The following is a 15,683-nucleotide window of genomic DNA, read 5'->3' as shown; positions in this document are numbered from 1 at the left end:
CCTACTCGCCTTTGTTCTTGCATAAAAAACATTGTGGTGTTATAACGTTTCCAAAAAGGACAATTTACCCAACCAACACTGGAGGGTGGGAAGAAGACAGATTCTTAATGTTGTGTGTGCGTGTGTGTCAAGCATACAAGTTTTTCGCAACATCCAAACGACACTTTTGGCAGTCCGCGTCCGCCCCCCCCCGTTTATTCCAGATTCATATTTTCTGTAGAAAATCCAGCGAATTACAAACAAAAAATAGAACACCGTATTTAATTTCTGAGGTGATTTCCTTCCAGCGCCGTCCCTCGCATGTTTACTTCAGAAGGAATCCCGGCCGGTTTCAAGCGAGTTTTAACTTCGAAACGCTGTAACCCAACAGTCACTTTCCTGGGAGTAAGCCCCACTGAACCCCTTAGAACTTTCCTCCGAGTAAGCCTGCACAGAAAGGAGTTTCCTGCTCAGCTCCCCTTGATAAAAGGCGGCGATTCCGCCCCACACCGGCCCGCCCCCTTTCTGAGAGGAGAGCGCAGGGACCGGGAGATCGCGAGACGAGATTTGCCATCGTCTGCTGGTTCCTCCGCTTCCCTCAGAGCGGGAGTTTTTGAGCGGATGTGTTTTCCCTCTCTTCCGCTCTTCGGCCTCGACGTTATCATCTCTGAGGTAAGGAGTTGGTGTGCCTGCGCATAACCGTCCGCGTTCCAGTTCCTACCCGCTCGAATCCACGAGGAGACCCACCCCACCCATTCGCTCCTTCTCACCGGACGCGCCTGCGCGGAACCGGGAATCCCCGATGCCCAGGACGGCGCGCGGGTTTTCGGTGGGCAGTTTCGCTATCAATTGACGAGTCGACGGTTCGCGTCAGTTCTGGGAGTCAGTAGTCAGACTGCTCTCCGCCCAGCAAAGGCAAACGGCCATTGAGGAAGCTGGGAGTCCTTTCATAATAATAATAATTAATTGAAGGTTTTAATATTAAAGCTGCTATTGGCATATCTCCCAGTTGCTCAGAAACTGAGTTAACCCTGGTTTTCCAATTTTGAGAAATTGTAGGCTGACTGGAATAAAAACGATGGTGTCTTAAATGTACAAATGAGGCCTGCCTTCTGAGTTTCTTTCTATCCCCAGCAACTGAGTGCATTTTGAAAATGGAAACGCCTGTATTAAACAAATCTACACTGTTATGCTCCACTCCAAAGAACTGCGAGACATCTGCTCAGAGTAGCAGCAGCAGCAGCTCAGGGAAACAGGTGTGTAGCTTTTATTATGTCTCTCCCTCCTAGCTGCTCCTAAACTGGTGTTATGTCACTGAATCTTTGGAGATTTCTGCAAATGAGATAAAGAAATCTTGGTACAAAATTTGACCCCAAGCTTAAAGTAAGAAACTCACCCCAAACTCACCCCTCAAAGATGTTTTTTGCCTACAACTCCCATGATCCCTAGCTAGCAGGACCAGTGCTCAGGGATGATGGGACTCGTAGTCTCAAATCATCTGGAGGACAGAGTTTGAGGAAGCTTGGTATAATAGATAACATTTGGGTGTTGTTTTTGCCTGTTATATGTATATGCATGCATATATAAAGCAACAAAAATTGGTTCATGCAGGTAGCTTGTTTTTTGTTTCCATATACCATTGTTATTAACAAAAAACTTATTCGTTCTTACTACTCCCATACAACATTCACTCTAGCCAATGAGTGCAACTCTAAGAGAACGATTGAAGAAAGCAAGACGGTCCTTTCATTCAGTTTTCACTGTTGCAAAGCGTCTTAAAATAGACGATGAGAACAATGGTAGTCCTTGTGAAGGAAGGGCTTTATCTAAAGGAGAGACATGTTCTAAGTCACAAAATGAGGGTGAACATTCAGAAAAAGTTCCTGATGCCACCATGTGTTTGAAAAGTGCTTTGCAAGAGAGAGAGCTCTGTGTATTGAAATATACTGGATGTAGTGAAGCTACACAAAGCTCTCCAGAAGTTCGGTCAGAAACAAATTGCGGACAACAGGAACTATTGGATGAAAAGAGAAGGTTAGCAAAGAAGATTCAGGAAAAGGAGGAATTTCTTCGAAGACTTAAACTCGTCAAAATGTACAGATCAAAGGTGAGACGCTAAAATGTTCTTGAAAATGTAATTACTTGAAAATGTTCGTTTTGTTTTAGCCCTATTGAGAGCTTTTAGAAATAAGTACTGCAAGGAAATGTGTGTTCCAATATTTCCTTAGTTCTATTTTAATTCTAGTTCTGTAATTAAGTGAAGTTCTACATTAACCCAAATGCTGCTCCCATCTGGCATTGTGCACTATAGCTATCGTCAACCATAGAAATGACTTACTGTAGACACAGGATGCTGATACAAAAAAAATGCACTTATGTGCAAGTCTTGTTTATTCCTTGTGTCTCTCCTGCTGTCTTTGTTCATTTGTGACTTATCCTGAATAGAAATTATATCTCATTTTAGCTCTGTAAAATTATGGAGGTGATAATTTAATGTTAATCATACTTGGAGTGGACTCATTGAAATCAATGGACACTTAAGCCAATTGCCTTCAGTGATTCAGTTCTGCGCAGTATCCATAGCACTTTTTCTGCTAGCCTAAGGATTTCATTCTGTGTAATAGAATTCCCCCTCCCCCCTTCTTTACCCTCAAGTGCCTTCCCCAGATCTGCTCCAGTGGGTTGGGGGAGAACCCAGAAGAGATTTAGGGGCATGGGAAGGGAGATTCAGTTGCACAGTGAAAAGTACTTGTGCTGACAGAACAAGTAATGCCCTCTATGTACATTGATGGTTCTGTGTAAACAGGAAGCAGTTTTTCAAACAAATGCTGCAGAATGAGGCTAATGTCCAATATGGAAAGTAACCAGATACCAAAGATTGATAAAACACAAGTTTTAAATGCCATTCTTTTAGGTAAATTTTCCACTATAATCTTTTAATGTTTTGTGTTTGTTTTAAGAATTGTTGGGAGGTCTAGCACTTAAGTTTTCAAATATTGCAGGTTTGGAAAAGGGAGAGAACTTGACAAACGTGATGTATGCTTGTTTGTTAAATCAATACTGTGATATTACCAAACAACTTCAGCTTTTTTGTCTTTTCCTCTTTCAGAATAACCCAACAGAGTTGCGGTCCCTAATATCAAAATGGCGGTGCAGTTCCCAAGCAATGCTATATGAGCTACAGTCATCCTTGTCTACAGATAGCAGGAAATTAAGTCTCACTCAACTGATAGACAATTTTGGATTAGATGATAAACTGTTACATTACATTAGAACAGAAGAAGACTTTACAGATGCATGATACGGGTGTTTCTATTTCATTCTTAACACATCAGAAGATAAATATTTTCAAAATTTAAATTTGGTTTTTGAGCTGCATTGCTGAACTGTTGTGAATCCTTGAATCTTTTAAATATTAAAAGACTGCTGCAAAAAGTACCTGATCAGTTCAATCAGTATGTGAAACTCAGCCCCCAACCCATTATCCTTGATTCTCAATGTCCCTTTAGGTCAGGGGTCAGCAACCTTTTCCAACCTTTTTCATCCCCCAGACCATGTGGTGGGCCGGACTATATTTTTTTTGGGAAATGAACGAAGTCCTATGCCCCACAAATAACCCAGAGATGCATTTTAAATAAAAGGACACATTCTACTCATGTCAAAACATACTGATTCCCGGACCGTCCGTGGGCTGCATTGAGAAGGCGACTGGGCCGCATCTGGCCCATGGGCCCTAGGTTGCCTACCCCTGCTTTAGGTCTTAAAGCTGCTGTTAGAATAGAAGACAACTGCCACACTTACACTGCTGCAATTTTAAAAGTCCAGTAGCCCTGTTGTGGTTTATAACTTCCTAACCCTCTGCTCCTCCTTTCCTATAATTTTGCCAATCCACTTTCCATTCTACAGGTGGTGCTTTTCCTGCATCTTAGCTGAAGTTTTCACTCAGTCCTACTTCTTTCACACTCTTCTATATTTAAAGTTCATATCTCCACTGCACAACCTTTGGCTCACTGCTTGTATTGTGCTTTAGACAACTGTCTTTGAATCCTGGCAAGCCTCAAGGTTTCACCACCACCAAGCACAATAAAATATAGTTTTTTTATTATTATTATTCCATTGTAAAATACGGTACATAGTGAATAATATGTCTTTTGATAATCAAAATGAGTGAGTTGCAATGTAATATCTAAAGCTATCTTAAATGTACTTGGGAAAAACCCACTTTTTTATTTAACACGAGAGAAATTTTTTGCTTCTAGTTGTGGACAAATCACCTTGCTAAAACTCTTGCACATCAAAGAAAGCTGGGAATGTTCTCATTCTCAGCCTCTCCACTTCAGCTTGAAGGACTGACAACTCCTGTGCCTGTGCTTTTGCAAGATCCACAAGCTGCTGTCTCTGAACAATGTCCTCATAATGCTCTTTGGAAATCCTTTGGTTAAGCAGCTCTGAGTCTGTAAAAATAAATAAATAGAATGTGTCTGGTCATATAGAATGTGCAGCAGATTGACAAACTGATCCATATGATTTGCTTTCTTCATATGTTTAAAGGGGAGCATTGTGAGAACAACATTGCAACAGTTCTCATTCTGCTGATGGAAACATGAACTAGCTCCAGTTTTGCATTTGATAAAACATTTCCTTTGCATCCTGATGAATATCAAGAGTTGGCTGTATTGAGTAGTGTAATCTACTACCCCCCTCACAGAAGTAACCCAAAATAATCTTGGGAAAAATTGGGGCACAGTTTATCAGTGTCATGGCAATTAGTGATGCCTTTAAGATCTTGTCTCACACTCCTGATTCACAGGTTACTTTTCCACCATTCTAAGATTGATTTGTATGCTCTTAATAACATACACTGGTATGAGTGTTGTAGGATGAAGTTCAGGAGAGAAAAATGATATGAACAGTGGATTAAACTTTGTATCAGAATACATCAAATAACCTGGTAATCCTTCAAATGTGACTCACCGGTAGCCTCATTAATGTGCCGCCTTTCTGACACAGTTACAAGCATTTCTTGTAATTCCTTGCTAAGTTTTCGGTTTGCTATGTCTTTCACACTGATTAGCCTCTCCAGCTCTTTCATGACAGTCTCACATTGTTGTACATTTTTCCTGTGAACCTGGTCATTTGAAAATAAGCAAACATACATACAAGTTGCTTGAGAACTGCTAAGTGAAAAGTTGCTAAAACAAGTTTTATTTCCTTGGTAAAACAGATTTGGGTATTTAGCATACTAACATAAGAGCTCAAAGTAAATTGCATTCATATATTGCATAAAACAGCAACAATAATACTATCATTAAAACACATCCAATATTGATAGCATGAAACTTAACACAAAAATTAAAGAAATTCACAAAAACTTTCCTGCTTCCTGATTTTTTAAAGTTCCACATGAAAAGCAGGAATATAAGAAGATGGTGAAGTGGGGGAAACATTTAGAACTGGAAGATCAGGATTCTAAATTGTTTGTGTAAAAGCCTGTTAAGTCCCACACATTTTAACAGACTTAACTGAAATATGTATGTTCAGTATTGAAGATGATTCATCCTATCCTATATGCCCTTACTGGAGCAAATCTTACTGGAGCCAGTGAGGATAGCTACCATGGAAGTGTTGAAAGAATTGCAGCCCTTTAATAGTTTGGGGATGAAGAAAACTGTAAACACAAGTTTTATTGTATATATAATTGTTGTAAGCTGTTCTGAAATCTTGATGAATTTTTTTATATTTATTAATAAAAAATAGTGGTATAACACAAAGTGATACCACACAAATAAATTGGAAGAGAGAAAGCTGTGTAGGTGTATACAGCAGTTGGAGAAGAAAGCATGAGAAAATCCTTTTACAATTGGACAACATATGCCCAGCACTGCACATAGTAATAGGAGACAGGGCAGATTTTTTGGGTGGTGGTGGTGATTGTACACTGAAGGAGAAGAGAAAGCTGTCAGTATGGTGAAAAGTGAAGACGAGAATAGAGAAGGAAGCAAATTGGATTTATTTCATAATGGCATTAGCCAAAACCCAGAAGGAAGTAGTGCCAAAACTAAGGATGGTGAGAGTGCTTTTATACTTTTGAGCTAAAGGTGGGTGTGTCAAATAGGCAGGACACTCCATACACTCAATATTTCCAAAGGGAGCTTACCTTATCTAGAAAATTTAGTGTTCCTTCCATTACTGAGACTTCATGATTCATTCGGCTGTCATAGTTTAATGCATTTAAGAACTGGGATTAAAAGCAGAGAGAAATCAAGCTAACAGAGTTGAAGTGCCAGACATTAAACATTGCTCCCCAATGCAAACTGAATCCCTCTGTAAGTATTCTTCAATAGTATGTTACGACTGTGCGTACTGCCCAAATCTTTTGGTTTCTCATACAAAGTAGTTCTTACTTAGGTAGCATGCCAATACTAAAGTTATGAAGTACTGATGAACATGCACAAAATACCAGTCACAAACACCATTCCTGGGGTAAGATGTCACTGGAGTAACACCATACTTCATATAGAGTAGAACTCTTAGATGCACCAATTAATGAAGAGTGATAAACAACTGAATAAAAATCACTTTCCTGAAACATACAGTTGGTTCAATTTATAGTAAAATCAGTGGAGCAATAACTTACAATCTGATGATGTTTGGTAACATTCAGCTTTTGAATATCTCGAGCCTTTTGGTTCAGATCTTCCACTTGCATCTGCATTTTTTTATGCTCCCATTCCAGCTGGAATATCCCTTTACGGAAATCTTTGCTTTCCACCATGCTGGCAACTTTCTTTTCTCCTTGAGCCTGGGGGTGAGGGGTGGGAGAGAAATTAACTCTGTATATAGCTTTATTGTTTACTTCAGAAAGAACTTACCGAAGGGAATTCTAAAATCCCAGATGTAATGAGAGAAAACAGAAACTGCAGCCACATTCCAATGAAGGGTCCTTTTTGTGCATTTATTAAATGTGTTGGCTTTTGAGTCACTCGGCCACTATTAAGGCTTACCCTATTAATGGCTACAAGATGGGAAAAGCACAGAGATCATTTACACTACATGGGTGCAGCATACACCATTTAGAATTTCAGTGCAAATCTGTACAGACTCAGTTTTGAAACAAGACCAGTTACCCGGATTACGCTGTTCAGCTCTTCAATTATGGTCCTGCTGATAAGAATAGCATCTGTGTAATCTGGTATTAAATTGGTACCATCTAGTTCTACTTGTCCTTGCTTTAAAAGAAACTGGACCATCAGATCTAGCTGAAATGTCATCTTCTGATCTCGAAGCCTACAATTGCAAAGGAAAAAAACTTTTTCAGTAACTGGTATATATAGTTCTAAATCACATTATGGCAAATGTATTTGGAATACTCCCAGCAATATTCCAAATGTATATGCCAATACATGTCTACTCAGAAATAACTGTGTTTACTCCAAGATGGGTGTAAGATTGCAGTCTAAGCACTCGGCGTACTGGTTAGTCTGGGCCTGAAAATGAATTTAAAGGAGGAATTAATCATAACAGCACCTTATGAACCTTAGTAGCTAAAAATGAGTATTAACCCTTCCAAGGACCAAGCTAGGTGTGGCATTAGTTACATAGTTAGCCTTCACATAGAATATTTTTTAAAGCAAACTAAGCAATAGGAGTCAGTGGAATTGACAGCAGTGTAGCTTTCCTTTGTTAAAGCTGTAATACCACAATATCAGTAAACAAAAAGAAAAAGCAAGCTTACAGATTGAGCTCAGCAAAAACCTGCTCAATGTCATTCCGTAGCCTCTCATCATCTTCAGTCCTCTTCTGAAGGAAAGTCTGCATTTCTGCAAGTATCAGTGCTTTTTGCTTCACCTAAGCAAACAGGGTGGCAGAACATGTTCACATTACCACTCAACATTTCCTTTGCCAAGAATCAGAATTCATGATCCAATTTCTTTAGCAGAACCGCAAGCATCTTGCACCCTTTTGATGGTTTAAACTTAATACTTCGGGATGCTTTCAGAGGTAAGAGTATCTATCACTTAATTCCTCTAACTGAGGCAAACATGTTTAGTATCTCTTGTAGTCTGTTTAGGTTTCTAGTGTGGGGGGTGTAGGATTGCTGAGTGCTCATTAGCTTGGGAAGGTTTTTTTATCCTCATCCCCTTATCTTGTGATTAAGTGTTGAGTGATGATTGATTCATTGTACTTTATTGTATCTTTTGTTGTACTGCGATGCTGCTCACTACTTTGGGAGCCTGTGGGCTAAAAGTGGTGTGTGTTTGTAATATAGCTTGAGAGCATAGCATACTAAACCACTGTTATTCACCCTGTTATTGGAGTGTTTAGGATGTTGTGATGCTGATGACTTGGCACATGTATTCTCTGCATACAAAGCCTAGAGAGGAATAAAAAGGGAGCTTTTTGCCTTGTGGGATCACTTAGATCCTGTCCATACATTTCCTACCAGGTGGGTATTGTGGAACTCTGACACTTGGTATAACATTCAGTTCAGATCAGATTACCATAATGTTGTTCAACTATGAAAATATTTTTCAAAGCACAGTACAAATAACTTTCCCTACCATCTGTTCACTTTCCACCTTGGCTCGCCGAGCTTCACAGAAACGTTCCCAGTTGGGAAGGTCAACACCCTCAGGTCTGTTTTCAGGTTCATCCATTTCGTCAATGCCTTTCATTAAATGGGCAAGTGCAGCCTTTAAAGCCTCTGCAGAGCCTGGCCGTTCACCATAGGGGTTAGCAGAATCCACTGGAACCTTCACCCTGAGAGCCCTTCCGCCATGTAACAGAGCAGACAAATAAGGATTCTGCCACAGGCTGCTTATGCATTCAGAATAAGTATGCTTGTCATTAAGATCACTTTGTTTCTAGCTGTATTTCTTTTGCGAAGTTTGTAGGTATTACTGGCTACCTTCTTGTTTACTTGCTTCCTTTTACAGTTCCACATATTGACCAGCAGTAGAGCCTACATTCCTTTCCATGGAGCAATGGGTTGGCAGTATGGATTGCTCACCTTTATAGTTTGAGGCTTAGTGACTTAATTGTAAATGGCACCCAGGACTTGAAGTAAATTGTATGTGTTGAACTAACTGGGAACAGTGTCCATGGTCCTATCATATTTAACATAGATGAAAGTGGACAATGACCAAGAAAGTCCAATGCAGTCCCATTTTGACTTCAAAAAAGGAAACTTCCCCAAAATGAGGAGACTGATAAAAGGAAAGTTGAAAGGGGAAGTCAAGGAGGTCCTTAGAGTTATTCAAAACTACAATAATATGCCACTGAAAACAAGTTGCTGGAGTGGTAATCCCTAACCACTGTCCATGCTTGTACGGACTGGAAAGAGTTGAAGTCCGAAAATATTACAGAGTCACAGGTTAGCCACTGCTGAGCTACACAGATTCTCAAGTCTTACTAGTTGAGCAAGCTGTAATGTGGAAAAAACTGCAAGGAACAGAGTTTAATAAGGAAAAAGGTGCCAGTTCAGGCAAGAACTATTTGTTTGCCAGGATGAACAATGTAAGCTGATCGTTTATAATAATGGTTCTGGCCTCATTGCTATCCTGTTCTATTTGCTGGTTTTTAAAGCAATTTATACTGTTTCTAATAAAAACTGCTACCCGTGGAAAAGTATTTTCCTTTCTACTGTAACAAAAAACAAAGAGCTCCAGGAAAAGGTTGGGATCAACACGGAAACTTACCTTGGTCGACGTTTGTAGAGTTTGAATAGCTGATCAATCTGATGAGTGGGAAGATCTGAAAATTCCTTTCTAAACCCACGTTCCATAAGCTAACAGTGAAGAGGAAAGCACAACCTTATGTCAGTCCGGACTGAGGTTAACAGTGTTAGTATGCACCATCCTGCTTGAGAAAGATCTACAGAAAACACTGAAGGAGTTGAGAACCTGCATAGATATAGTTGCAAAGTACAGAAGCTGACTTTTTAGTAGAATATATAGTGTTATTAGGGACACGGGTGGCGCTGTGGGTTAAACCACAGAGCCTAGGGCTTGCCAATCAGAAGGTTGGCGGTTCGAATCCCCGCAACGGGGTGAGCTCCTGTTGCTCGGTCCCTGCTCCTGCCAACCTAGCAGTTCAAAAGCACATCAAAGTGCAAGTAGATAAATAGGTACCACTACAGCATGAAGGTAAACGGTGTTTCCGTGTACTGCTCTGGTTCGCCAGAAGCGGCTTTGTCAAGCTGGCCACATGACCTGGAAGCTGTACACCGGCTCCCTTGGCCAATAACGCGAGATGAGCGCCGCAACCCCAGAGTCGGTCACGACTGGACCTAATGGTCAGGGGTCCCTTTACCTTTATACTTTTATTAACAGAATCTAGACATTCACCAAGGCAGCTTTGCAATACACTATAAACAAGATGTGGGGAACCTGAGGCCCAGGTGCTGGCTGGCATAAAGCAAGGCTAACTGTTCACCTTTACCTTGCTATCAGTCTGAAGCAGTGCCCAAATCCTGAGCTCAGTTATGAGTCAGTTAAAGTGTAGGGAAGAGGCATAATTTCGACACTTTATTTCATATATATCAGGCCAACATTGCCCTCATATTTCATTTTTATAACAGCAAGCTTAATTAAAAACAAACAAAAAACAAATAGGTAGCTGTCCTCTTACACATTTTAGAATGTCAAATACAGTGGACGGTCAGGTTGTGAACGTGATCTGTGCGGGAGGCACATTTGCAACCCACAGCATTTGCGACCCGCAGTGCCGCGCCTGCACGCACGGGTTGCGATTCGGTGCTTCTGCGCAAAGCGCGATTTAGCACTTCTGTGCATGCACAAGCGCCGAAACCTAGAAGTAACCCGTTCGGGTACTTCCGGGTTCACACGGTGCGCAACCCGAAAAGATGCAACCTGAAGTGTCTGTAACCAGAGGTATGTACACTGGTGGTGCTTTATAAATAAATAAAGTCTTAAGGAAAGAATGGTGGAGAGAATAAGAAGAAATATCAGGTGGAAACCATTCAGAAGACCATGTAATCTCTAGCTATTTGGATCCTAGTTCATGAATTTTTTTCACAAATATCTAGGCATATTTATTTCCATTTACTCACAAAATATTACAATGACAGTTTAGTATCAAAACACTAGTACTGCTTATAAAACAGTCCATTTCTACATAGGAATGGAACATCTACATGTGACTGACAACTTGAGTTGGATTACTTGAATGTAAAATTAGTTTAGTCCAAGTAATCTCAACAGTTTGTGAGTATTAATCTTACAGCTTCAGCTGAACAGTTTGGAGGTCTGGTTTTAAGGTTCTTACTTTGTCTTCAACAAATAAGATGTCATAGGCTTCTCTGTAGGCGTCCACTTCTGCTCTGGATGTCTTAACTGCTTCATGAGAAATTAACTACACCAAAAAAGTAGGTATGATTGAAATTACTTTTGGAACAGAAAAAGTCAAGTGAGCAATAATGTACATACAACCGTTCCCAGAAAAAAATAGCCCCTTGTCCTTGAAACTCAAGACATTCTTTTTTTTTAATATTAAAAGTATATTTATTTAATACCAAACATAAAATCAATATAGATCAACATAAACCAACACAACACAACGCAGATACAAAATCCAATTTATACAAAATTAAACAAACTTATAATGCAAAAAATTAACAAAACTTATAATACAAACAGAAAAAATAGAAAAAGAAAAAAAAGGAAAAAAGAAAATAACAAACAAACATAAAAACACAATAAACTTCCCAGAACTCCATATCAGTTCCCTACTTACAAATGAAATCAACTATGCTTTCCCCTTGCACATTAAATTCCTTATTTCATATCTCAATTTCTTCCTATATACATAATAAATCCAATAAACTTGTGCGAACTTAATCAAAGCAAATCACCCACCTGGAATTTATGCCCTCATTACAAAGATAATCGTCTACATATTTCCATTCCTTTTTCCATTTTTTCTTAGGGACTTTTCTAACTATTGCTGTTAATCTCGCTAGGTTCATAAACCACCAATTTAATATGCCAATCTTGGATAGTCGGTAATTAGTTTCCCTTCCATTTTTGAGCAAGCAACAATCTGGCCACAGCACATGCGTACAATAGGATATTTCTTCTATCTGTCAGTGTGTTTTCAGGGATTAGGCTTAATAATAATATCTCTGGCTTCTTTTCTAATGTCCATTTTAACATATTTTTCAGGCTCTCATAAACTTCTGTCCAAAACTTACTAACCCTTTTACAGCTCCACCAACAGTGGAAATAATGCCCTACATTTTCATTACATTTCCAGCATTTATCTATATCATTTTTATATATATTTGCTAATTTTACCGGGGTTAAATGCCACCGGAATACTAATTTCCACATGTTTTCCCTTATTCCCATACAAGCTGTAAAATTGATGTCCACCCTCCATAATCTGTCCCACTGGCTACTATATATTACTCTTCCCACATCCTGTGCCCATTTTATCATAACATGTTTTACCTCCTCATCTTTCATATCCCACTCTAATAGAAATTTATAAATTTTTGCTAATGATTTTTGGGGGTTTTCAATTAATAATTCCTGCAATTTCGATCTATTCAGGGAGCCAATTATTTTATGTTTCTTAAAAATGCTTTGCACTTGATGATATTGTAGCCAGCTCATGCAAAATTGTTCCACCTGATGGTATAATTTTAATACATATTCACCATTTATTTTTTCTATTAGGTCTTTGCCAAATAAACCTACTAAGATCCTTTCTCCATGTCTCAAATGTCTCTTTTTTGATTCTAATGGGAAGCATTTGAAATAGGAATAAAATTTTTGGTAAGACCATCATCTTGATCGCTGATATCCTTCCCGCAAACGTCAAATTGAGTCCATTCCATCTATCCAGATCCTCCTTAATTTTAATCCATATTTTGGCATAATTATCCTCAAATAAATTTACATTATTAGGTGTTATTATTATCCCTAAATATTTTACTTTATTTGTCACTTCCCAATCCTTAATTTTGCCTAGTTCTTCTAAATCCACCTTCCTCATATTTTTGGTCATTATTTTGGTCCGTCCCCCCCCCCTTAAGTTACCAATTTCTTATCTAAAATCTTTATTGTTTCTATTGGATCTTCCATCACTACTACAAGATCCTCAGCGAAAGCCTTTATCCTATATTCCCTTCCTCCCACCTTGACTCCTTTGAAGTCCTTATCATTCTTGATATCTCGTATCAAGAATTCTAAGGACCAAATAAACAATAGCGGGGATAGACGCGTCCCTTTAGTTATATCAAATTCCTCTGAAATCCTTCCATTAATGATCAATTTTGCCACCTGCTTATTATAAATTGCATTAATTCCTTCCATAAATCTACCTTCAACCCCTAGTTTTCTCAACGCTCCCTTCATAAATTCCCAATTTAGTTTATCGAAAGCTTTCTCAGCATCCAGGAATGCAAATGCTACTTTTTTTACTGGGACTCCAATCAATATATTCTAATAAATTTAGAATAATTCTAATATTATTTTGCATTCCTCTTTTAGGCAAAAATCCTTGCTGTTCACATCCTACCGCTCTGTTCAATAACCCTTTAATTCTATTTGCTAATATCTCCGCAAATATTTTATAATGAATATTCAACAAGGAAATTGGTCTAAAATTCCCCATATCTTCCTTCACCCCTCTTTCTTTCGGGATTAAGGTTATAAATGTTTCTTGCCATGTTTTAGGTATTGCCCTTCCCAAGAACCTCATTTGCTAATTTCTGGTACACCTCTATCAACTCATTTTTAAAGATCTTATAATGCTTGCCGGAAAGGCCGTCTGTTCAAGGCGATTTCCCTGATTTAAGTTTGGCTATGGCCTCCTCTATTTCCTGTCTCGACACCAACTTGTTTAACATTTCTTTTTCTTCCATATTCATACCAATCCCGTTATGATTATTAAAATATTCTTCCAATTTGCTCTTACTCAAATCTTTCCCCTTATATAATTTTATATAATACTTAACAAAACATTTTTCAATATCCTCCACATTAGTCCATCTCTTTCCCCCTTCCTTTATTGATGTAATTAACCTTTCGCTTTGTTTTGTCTTGAGTTGCCAAGCCAATGACTTCCCTGTTTTGCCACCGTACTCAAAAACTCTTTGTTTGGCCCATTTAATTCTATTCTCTATTTCCTCATCCATCAATTGTTTCAAATTATTTTGTAAAAATTTTATCTGTGTTATTAATTTAATATCTTTTGGTTTTTTCCCTAATTCAACCTCTTTCATCTCAATCTCTTTCTTTATTTTTTCCAATTTTTCTGCCTTTTCCTTTTTCATTCTACCTTTTTGCTGAATATACATTCCCCTGAAATAGGCCTTGCTTGCGTCGCAGATCGTTGATAATTCCATCTCATCTGACAGATTGTTTTGGAAGAACTCATTTACTAGCGCCTTCATCTTTAACAGTGTTAACTGTTAACAGACATTCTTTAACAGTATTTCTATGCTCACACAGATACAGTGGAACCTCGGTTTACAAACGTGATCCGTTCCATGGAGGCGTTCGTAAACGGAGGCATTCACTCCCCAAAGGCAAGCTTTGCGCGTGCGTGAAGCACTGATAGAGCGCTTCTGTGCACGCACACGCTGCGCAGATCAGATCTGCGCATCCAACGCCACGGCATGGGCGTACCCAGGATCAAAACTGGGGGGGGCAAGGGGAGGGGCCAAGGCACGGAAGGGGAGGGGCCACAAAGTGGGCGGGAACAGCGAACTCGCGCTCCGCCGGGCTGTGCCCCTCCCTAGAAGCAGGGCTGGTGGGCGGAGGCGGAGCCCAGCCCAGCGGAGCGCGAGTTCAGCGTTCCCGCCCGCCGCGCCGCGCTCTCTGGTTCCCCGCCGCGCTTGGCCTTGCCAGAGGGCGCGACGGGGAGCTGGAGGGAGGGCGCAGCGCGGCGGGCGGGAACGGCGAACTCGCGCTCCGCCGGGCTGTGCCCCTCCCTAGCAGCAGGGCTGGTGGGCGGAGGCGGAGCCCAGCCCAGCGGAGCGCGAGTTCAGCGTTCCTGCCCGCCGCGCCGCGCTCTCTGGTTCCCCGCCGCGCTTGGCCTTGCCAGAGGGCGCGACGGGGAGCTGGAGGGAGGGCGCAGCGCGGCGGGCGGGAACGGCGAACTCGCGCTACGCCGGGCTGTGCCCCTCCCTAGCAGCAGGGCTGGTGGGCGGAGGCGGAGCCCAGCCCAGCGGAGCGCGAGTTCGGCGTTCCCGCCCACCGCGCCGCGCTCCCTGGTTCCCCGCCGCGCTTGGCCTTGCCTGAGGGCGCGCCAGGGAGCTGGAGGGAGGGTGCGGCGCGGTGCGGCGGGAATGGCGAACTCGCGCTCCGCCGGGCTGTGCTCCGCCTCTGCCCACCAGCTCTGCTTCTAGAGTAGGGCAGCTGCCCTAACTTGCCGCATGGTGGGTACGCCCTTGCGCCACGGAACTCGGATGTAAACACTTCTGGGTCCGTGGCATTCGTAAACAGAGGCGTTCGTAAACAGGACTGTTTGTAAACCGAGGTACTACTGTACTAAATTGCCATCAACAGATAGCAGGAGGGTGTAACATGCACAGCACCAGGGATAAAAAAGGGACACGGGTGGTGCTGTGGTCTAAAAAACTGAGCCTCTTGCGCTTGCTGATCAGAAGGTCAGCAGTTCAAATCAGTGCAACGGGGTGAGCTCCCGTTGCTCTGTCCCAGCTTCTGCCAACCTAG

At 40.9% G+C, this 15,683-nt stretch overlaps 2 protein-coding genes across 5 annotated transcripts in view; one reads left to right on the top strand and one right to left on the bottom strand.

Annotated features, from left to right (window-relative positions):
- The first annotated feature begins 408 nt into the window (after positions 1 to 408).
- SFR1 (SWI5 dependent homologous recombination repair protein 1) lies at positions 409 to 3,417 on the top strand. 2 transcript variants are annotated; one of them, XM_035133490.3, is made up of 4 exons: positions 409 to 651; positions 1,114 to 1,235; positions 1,676 to 2,086; positions 3,089 to 3,417. In XM_035133490.3, exons 2-4 carry the CDS (start codon positions 1,134 to 1,136, stop codon positions 3,278 to 3,280), a joined length of 705 nt encoding a protein of 234 aa, XP_034989381.1. In that variant the 5' UTR covers positions 409 to 651; positions 1,114 to 1,133; the 3' UTR covers positions 3,281 to 3,417. The 2 variants fall into 2 exon arrangements, with proteins under 2 accessions (XP_034989381.1, XP_088526767.1); XM_088670641.1 differs by lacking the exon at positions 409 to 651 and adding an exon at positions 659 to 808.
- Positions 3,418 to 4,063: 646 nt separating this feature from the next.
- CFAP43 (cilia and flagella associated protein 43) overlaps positions 4,064 to 15,683 on the bottom strand; it is a 52,957-nt gene continuing 41,337 nt past the window's right edge. For all 3 annotated transcript variants that reach the window (XM_060274723.2, XM_088670640.1, XM_035134003.3), the window contains 9 exons: positions 11,266 to 11,352; positions 9,678 to 9,766; positions 8,541 to 8,748; positions 7,715 to 7,827; positions 7,107 to 7,266; positions 6,617 to 6,781; positions 6,137 to 6,217; positions 4,954 to 5,107; positions 4,064 to 4,433 (listed from right to left, as the gene is read on the bottom strand). In XM_060274723.2, the coding sequence (XP_060130706.2) occupies positions 4,258 to 4,433; positions 4,954 to 5,107; positions 6,137 to 6,217; positions 6,617 to 6,781; positions 7,107 to 7,266; positions 7,715 to 7,827; positions 8,541 to 8,748; positions 9,678 to 9,766; positions 11,266 to 11,352 (1,233 nt within the window). In that variant the 3' untranslated portion in view covers positions 4,064 to 4,257. The remainder of the gene's footprint in view (positions 4,434 to 4,953; positions 5,108 to 6,136; positions 6,218 to 6,616; positions 6,782 to 7,106; positions 7,267 to 7,714; positions 7,828 to 8,540; positions 8,749 to 9,677; positions 9,767 to 11,265; positions 11,353 to 15,683) is intronic.

This window comes from Zootoca vivipara, chromosome 5, assembly GCF_965207765.1.
Source record: "Zootoca vivipara chromosome 5, rZooViv2.hap1.1, whole genome shotgun sequence".
Classification (NCBI taxonomy): Eukaryota; Metazoa; Chordata; class Lepidosauria; order Squamata; family Lacertidae; genus Zootoca; species Zootoca vivipara.
This window is presented reverse-complemented; position numbering and strand designations above follow the sequence as displayed.

Coding starts and splice junctions, on each gene's coding strand:
- SFR1 (XM_035133490.3), top strand. CDS start 1,134: ATGGAAACGCCTGTATTAAACAAATCTACACTGTTATGCTCCACTCCA. Junction 1,236..1,675: donor GCAGCAGCTCAGGGAAACAG/GTGTGTAGCTTT, acceptor CATTCACTCTAG/CCAATGAGTGCAACTCTAAG. Junction 2,087..3,088: donor TCAAAATGTACAGATCAAAG/GTGAGACGCTAA, acceptor TTCCTCTTTCAG/AATAACCCAACAGAGTTGCG.